The 8,192-nt window shown below is 34.4% G+C and overlaps 1 protein-coding gene across 1 annotated transcript in view; it reads right to left on the bottom strand.

Annotated features, from left to right (window-relative positions):
- Nucleotides 1–6,606, bottom strand: part of LOC107601219 (homeobox protein Dlx4a-like) — a 31,889-nt gene extending 25,283 nt beyond the window's left edge. Inside the window, exon 1 of the mRNA XM_016293311.1 lies at nt 6,522–6,606. Coding sequence (XP_016148797.1) covers nt 6,522–6,606 — 85 coding nt within the window. The remainder of the gene's footprint in view (nt 1–6,521) is intronic.
- Between the last annotated feature and the right edge of the window lie 1,586 nt (nt 6,607–8,192).

The following is an 8,192-nucleotide window of genomic DNA, read 5'->3' as shown; positions in this document are numbered from 1 at the left end:
CGCATCCAGAAACGCACGGGTGAAATGGCATCTTTAAAAAGATGATCCGTCGTCTTTACAAAGACGCACCCATGTAAGCTCTTTTAGAGAAAATTGGCTCTTTTAGGGAAATGCTCTTAGGAAAGGTGCACAGGGGAGAAGGCTGCTTGCAGCACGACAGGGGGTAGTGCAGCCTGAAGTGCGCAACCTGTTCGACACAGGAACGACCACCGCTGAAGCGCCGTCGTTTAGTTTACACTCAAAGTATATTGGTCTCTCGAAGTGAGATCCCCAATTCGTCGGTCACGACGTGACTCGTACTGATCAACTGAAAGGGAACCCTTTGTGTGATGGAAATATTCCATAAAAGTTAAAGGTTCTTCATGGAACTGTAGATGCAAATAAAGAATTTTTGATCATAATGATCATAATTTTAACGGTAAAATGCTAAAGTAAAAACCTGTTAAGTGGTTAAAGGAGTTCTCTTAAATATATATAGTGACAAAATATACTACATCTAATGGGACATTTCATTTCAATTTACAGTAAAATGCTGCAATTTATTTCCACATATTTATTTATTTTATTATTATTATTGCTATTTATTTTTTAATTAATTAATTAATTTATTTATTTTTTGGAAGTGAAAAACTGAATTGACATTCCCAAAATTCCCTGCAGTGGCACTTCACATTTGATGGTTTTTCATTTAGATAACTAGGCCTATGTTTTAACAAATTTTAATAATTTTTTTTTTTGAGTTAATAAACTTAAAAATCGCATGCTTTCAGAAGTTAAATATTTAGATCACATGCTACATGTACTTTTTGATTACAGTTTAATTGTTTTTTTCAAAGTCTACATATTATGTTAAATATTATCTTATTATGACTCAGTTTTCAAACACTCATCCCATTATATTAAGTTAACAAAACCTTTAAAAGTTTAATATTACTAAACTCGAAATCATGTGGCTCAAAATATAAAAACTTTATGGCAACTGATTGCCTCAAACACATTGAGTACAACTAACTCCAATAACTTGAGTAATGTGTTTTATTGAACAGTTTTTTTAATTAATATAAAAAAATACAATAATTTAATACAATATACCGTGAAATAAATATAGTTAAAAAAATCTAACTTTTACAACCCCAAAATGTAAATGAATTTCATTAACAAGATGTACTTTGGTACATCTGAATAAATGAAAAGGAATTAAATGAAAAACAACTTACTGTATCACTAACAGGTAAGTAAATATGTGACATTAAGGTAAACCTGTAAAGGTAATGTGTACATGGCTAGAAAATGGCAGACACACTAAAATTATAAATGTAAAGATTTTAAAACAAAACAAAATAATTTCCTTTACAGATTCACATTCAAGTAACTTGTTTACTAGACTATTGTTAGCGATTAGGCTGGGCGCATATATATATATATATATATATATATATATATATATATTCATACCAAATAAATAATAAAATAAATAATTCTTTGCATACAAGTGTCATTCATTCAGAAGATGAGAATCTCCAGTGTTAGCCTTGTTGCGGTTTGCAACGGTTAGCCAAGTCTGGACCCGGATCTATGGGGGTTCAAACGAAAGCAAAATGCCTTCACTTGAAGCTGTAATAATAGCATGTTGGTGAAAGAGATCTGGCAAACTATCACTGGAACATCTCCAAGCTCTGGTTCATCACACTCCTCCTTAATAAATGAGAAGGAGATATTAATCACCAACTAATCTATAGTGAGTTCATTTTATGATTCACTTCTGTTCAATTAAATACTGCAGATTCAGCAGAAAGTTAAGTATGTGCTAGTCATGAATTTGAAGGTTCGATGAACTAGAAGATTTTACAAACAGTTGTAAAGTCATGTTAATTTTGTTTAGGCCAGATAGCAAGGTAAAGAATTAGATATTTTTAGGTGATCACAAATTTGGTAATTAGGTATTTAAAAATCAAACACTTTGCACGTTTACTAAGAAAATTGGTCCACTTCATATTAATCAAACAGTCAATTCCCATACTAAATGCCAGTGAAATATTGTCATATATATTGTCTACATTGTCATATCCATGATAACCGTAGCCTACATTAATCTTAAACACTCAAAACAGACATAACAAAAGCAATATTAATAGGCAGTGCAGAAACCAATAATACAAATTCAAAGCCATAAAAAAGCCTATTATAAACAGAATTCCTCAAATAAAAGTTATTGACTTACTTTCTTCAGTAGAACCATTTTAAAGGGGTCATATGATGTTGCTAAAAAGAACATTATTTTGTGTATTTGGTGTAATGAAATGTGTTTATGCGGTTTAAGATTAAAAAAACACATTATTTTCCACATACTGTACATTATTGTTTCTCCTCTATGCCCCGCCTTTCTGAAACGCATCGATTTTTACAAAGCTCATCATTCTGAAAAGTGAGGTGTGCTCTGATTGGCCAGCTATCCAGTGTGTTGTGATTGGCCGAATACCTCAAGCGTGTGACGGAAATGTTATGCCCTTCACCATACTGTAATATCCTGTCCGGCCAGAGAGACAAGACAAAAACATTAAAACCCATTATAAACGAGGCATTTGTTGCATCCAGTGGAGACATAATTACGGATTATAATGACTTACACTGTCTTTTTATGCGTTGTGTTGCGCTACTCTACACTGCTCAAAACTCACGTTTGACCTCCTCTGTCAGTCAGGATTCTCCTTTGAATCAGACTAATTCTAAAATGTGTACATAACATTATTGAACTTTAACGATATCTGCAATACATTTATGTTGGTTCTGTTCTGTTTACCCCATTGGTTGTTGATTGGATGGAGGCAGATCAGTTGAATGTGAGCTTGCAGTCGATTGTAGAAAAGGGATGGGATTTAACTGGACTAAATGATTGGAGAAATCAGTACCAGAGAAAAGTTTGTCATTTCACCAGAAGACCGATTTCTGACATTTTGATTAAAAATTATGAAGTAAAAAAGTTTTTTAAAAATAAGAAAACTGTATGAATCAATCACTGTTAGATCAATTACATGCATTTAGAAAATAGACAGAATGAATTTTCATTTCACACTGACTTTAAAGCCTTGCGTTAACCATGCATGGGGTTACTGGGACTATGGGTTTAGTCTCACTATGTGAACGAGTATGCTTTTATATGCACACCTTATTCACGGAAAACACCCTGTTAACCTATATTGCAATAGCAATAATTGCAAAAATGTAATTATGAGTAATGCTACCACACATTAATACATTAAATTACAGCTTAGATATAGACTAGCCTGGCAACAACTGAGTCTGCCAAACAGTGTTTATTTTGGCAGTGATTTTACTAAAATGTTTGTCACATTATAGTTTTATATAGTTGATTAAAATTGAATGGGCTTAGTTAAAGTGTAATGCATTTATTAAGCATTTCTCAAAAATTTACAAACTCATCCCAGAGAAAACATCTATTAATCTGTTAATATGAAAGATATTACGGTTTGAACATGCAATACTGACACATTTAACTGATGTGACACACAACACACATTTATATTAAAATAAATTAAAAAAAACACTTATAAAGAAACAAGAACATGGCCCTCTTTTCAATGAAATACCAATGGTTACTATGCATTCATTATAACAACTTCATTCTACAACATTCATTCAATCAAGCAGACATATTTATTATTAGGGCTACTAAAGAGATTCAGTCAAGAGCAGTGGGTGATTGTCTCCCTTTCTTTTGTTGCTTCATTAACATTAATGACAGACAACAGCAACTAAATTAGCCTGCTGTCCCTTTAAAACCATCTGCAATTATGCAATATACATCCTTTACGTTCACTTAAGACTTAGTTGAGTGTGTTTACGTGAATACTCCCCAAAACTAGTCTCAGTCTTTGACGTCACGACTCACCCGGCAAGGTCTGGCTACAGGAGACTACTCAAAACAGACATTTTGACATCATTTTGTGTGTATTTCTCCTTTCATGTGCAATAAGACGCAAGAGAGAACTGAATTCAGTACTCATGCTCTGTCTGAGAGGCGCTTTTCTGTAGATTTTCGTCATAGTTTTTCTCATTCAAAACAAGTTTTTATTTCGTTAATTCGAAAAATTTCATTGATGAAAATTATAACGAAAATTATTCGTAAGTGAAATTAACACTGCTGCCAAACACAATAACATTAAGCTCATGAAACAGTACAAAAAAGGGACCAAGTCCATTTTTAGATAAAGAGGTGTAAGAGACCTGCTTCTGCATAAAGATTTCAGGTTTTCCTGAAGAAAACCTCTGGAAAAACTAAATCTCTCAATATAAATACAATATAACATCTGACTTAATTAAGCAACTGCCCTGCCAAACATCTGCTTTAGTAAGTATAATTTTCATTTATATTATACTATGTCAACAAACTGTCAGCTTTACAAAACTACCTATTTAAGAGTCAAGTGTCTTTGGTCCAGAGTATGTTATAGTGTCATCAGTCAAAATATCTTCAAGCTGAGTAACTTTATCAAAGGAAGAGATCATATATGGATAAAAATTCCAGTATGGCAACTCTTGTCTTAAACAGGATTACTTTACAAGCGGCTACTTCAAGAGGCAATTCCAAGAATTGACAAGTCTTTCTCAGGTGGAGTTTTCCTACATAAATGGTTAAAAAAATATCGCAATTAAAATTGTAATTTGCATTTACATAGATGAGCATTTGTATAAAAGATTTTAAAAGCACATTTATATGATTTGAAGACACTCACTTAACAAAAACCCGTTGATTAGTCCTAGTGTGAGAATACTGTTTCTCACACCCTTGGAAAAGAACAAAACAACACAGACGAATACATGCTGTACCTTAGGCAGCCCACGGGCTGAATTGGCATTGCATTTATCAGGCGTCAATGTCCTATATAATTCATACCTTTGAAGAACTAGATGTCACAGTATCTGCTAAACACAGTGTTTTGTGTGGCATGCATCTAGCATTAATCATCTCCGAACAATTAATTTGACAGGACGCAGCACCTTGAGTGTGATTTTCTAAGAGTTTGCGTGCTTTGCCACCACAGTTTTAGCATACTTGTGGTCTTTTTGGTCTGATATCAAATCCTCACCCATAAGACAGATGTAGATGGCAAAAGGGAGACCATGCAATAAACAGAGGTACTACCTGTCAAAGTAAAATGCCCAGCTTGCATTATCATTTAACCTCTGGAACAGTGACATGACGAAGCATTCTGGTTACTTACAAAGACAGTTTACGCAAAAACTACAGATTTGTTATTATTTACCCTCATGTTGTTCAAAATCTGTATGACTTCATTTCTTTTGTAGAAAGGTATAGAAAATATAGCAGAATGCTTGCGTTGCTGTTTTCCATGCAGTGAACATGAAAAATAATTTTTAAAAAACACTGTAAAAGCATCATAGCATTATCCATATACAATATATATCTGTCTTTTGAAGTCTTTCAGTACTTTTATGTGAGAAACAGATTGAAATTTGAGCCATTATTGACTGAAATCTTTTTTAAAAAAAAGCTTGCTTTATGTTCCATGAAAGACAGAAGTCATATTGTCTTCATGAAAGACATGAAGGTGAGTAAATGTTGACAGATTTTTCATTTGTGAGCGAACTATACCTTTAAAAGAAATAACTGGCATCAGAGGACACACACATGATATAAAAACTACATTACCATTTAAAATTTTGGGGTAATATATATCTTATGGTCATCAAAGCTGCATTTATTTAATAAAAAATACAGTAAAAATATTGTGAAATATTATTACAATTCAAAATAGCTCTTTTCTATTTTAATATATTTTGAAATCTATTCATGTGATGCAAAGCTGAATTTTCAGCTTCATTACTCCAGTCTTCAGTCACATGATTCTTCAGAAATCATTCTAATATACTGATTTGCTGCTCAAGAAACATTTCTTATTATCATCAATTTTGAAAACCCTTGTGAATTTTTGTAGAAACTATAATGACTTTTTCAGAATTCTTTGGATGAATAAAAAGGTTCAAAAGAACAGCATTAATTTGAAATGGAAATCTTTATTGTCATACTTCATCTATGTGCCCTTGCTGAATAAAAGTATTCATTTCTTTCACTAAAAAATAGAGAAAAATCTTCATGACCTCATGCTATTGAACGATAGCTGGGCTGAATGTGAGTGAATCAATGATTTTTCTTTGTGATTTTCCCCCCAATGTACACACATTGGGGGGAAAATCACAAAGAAAAATCATTGATTCACTCACATTAAGCCCAGCTATTTTGTAGTGTTTAGCTTGGACTGTTGGGGACATACAGTAAAAACACAGAAATAGTAACAAGGAACTGTTCTTTTTCGTCCACATTGAGACTGGGTGAACAGTTTGGTTATGTATGGTCGGAGGATGATTAGATTCATAGATAAGTTAGCCAAACTCCTCCCTGTCTGACCCTGCCGCTGCCGTGTGCTCTGTGGACTGTGGGAGATGACAATCTGTCTGTGCCCTCCCCTGTGTTTACCCACCCAGTGGTTTAATCCTGGAGCCTGAGCTGTAGGCCTGGGGCACATATGGGAACTGGTGGTGCCCCTTCCTGTGGCTGTGGTTCATCACTCTCTGTAATCACAGCACTGTGGGTGTCTGAGCTACAGGAGACCTGTGTGTCGCACCGGGCATCATCTGGACACCCTTTTCCATGCAGTGAACATGAAAAATAATTTTTAAAAAACACTGTAAAAGCATCATAACATTATCCATATACAATATATATCTGTCTTTTGAAGTCTTTCAGTATTTTTATGTGAGAAACAGATTGAAATTTGAGCCATTATTGACTGAAATCTTTTTTTAAAAAAAGCTTGCTTTATGTTCCATGAAAGACAGAAGTCATATTGTCTTCATGAAAGACATGAAGGTGAGTAAATGTTGACAGATTTTTCATTAATTTCTTTCACTAAAAAATAGAGAAAAATCTTCATGACCTCATGCTATTGAACGATAGCTGGGCTTAATGTGAGTGAATCAATGATTTTTCTTTGTGATTTTCCCCCCAATGTACACGCATTGGGGGGAAAATCACAAAGAAAAATCATTGATTCACTCACATTAAGCCCAGCTATTTTGTAGTGTTTAGCTTGGACTGTTGGGGACATACAGTAAAAACACAGAAATAGTAACAAGGAACTGTTCTTTTTCGTCCACATTGAGACTGGGTGAACAGTTTGGTTATGTATGGTCGGAGGATGATTAGATTCATAGATAAGTTAGCCAAACTCCTCCCTGTCTGACCCTGCCGCTGCCGTGTGCTCTGTGGACTGTTGGAAATCTTTATTGTCATACTTCATCTATGTGCCCTTGCTGAATAAAAGTATTCATTTCTTTCACTAAAAAATAGAGAAAAATCTTCATGACCTCATGCTATTGAACGATAGCTGGGCTGAATGTGAGTGAATCAATGATTTTTCTTTGTGATTTTCCCCCCAATGTACACGCATTGGGGGGAAAATCACAAAGAAAAATCATTGATTCACTCACATTAAGCCCAGCTATTTTGTAGTGTTTAGCTTGGACTGTTGGGGACATACAGTAAAAACACAGAAATAGTAACAAGGAACTGTTCTTTTTCGTCCACATTGAGACTGGGTGAACAGTTTGGTTATGTATGGTCGGAGGATGATTAGATTCATAGATAAGTTAGCCAAACTCCTCCCTGTCTGACCCTGCCGCTGCCGTGTGCTCTGTGGACTGTGGGAGATGACAATCTGTCTGTGCCCTCCCCTGTGTTTACCCACCCAGTGGTTTAATCCTGGAGCCTGAGCTGTAGGCCTGGGGCACATATGGGAACTGGTGGTGCCCCTTCCTGTGGCTGTGGTTCATCACTCTCTGTAATCACAGCACTGTGGGTGTCTGAGCTACAGGAGACCTGTGTGTCGCACCGGGCATCATCTGGACACCCAGACAAACAAAATTATGCCAGTCTGGCTGACGATCTGGTGCTTTCATAATAAGGGAGGAAAAAATCCCATACTTGCTTTATTTAACTGAAATAATTTATATAGCTTTAAATTACTTAAATCACAATAAATATGCAATTATAATTAATTATATATTGGGGGGAAACACTTAATAAACTATATATATATATATATATATATATATATATATATATATATATATATATATATATATGTGTGTGT

This window comes from Sinocyclocheilus grahami, unplaced genomic scaffold, assembly GCF_001515645.1.
Source record: "Sinocyclocheilus grahami isolate Dianchi unplaced genomic scaffold, SAMN03320097.WGS_v1.1 scaffold302.1, whole genome shotgun sequence".
NCBI classification, from domain to species: domain Eukaryota; kingdom Metazoa; phylum Chordata; class Actinopteri; order Cypriniformes; family Cyprinidae; genus Sinocyclocheilus; species Sinocyclocheilus grahami.
Note: the sequence above shows the minus strand (reverse complement) of the source record. Positions and strands in the feature narration are given on the sequence as shown.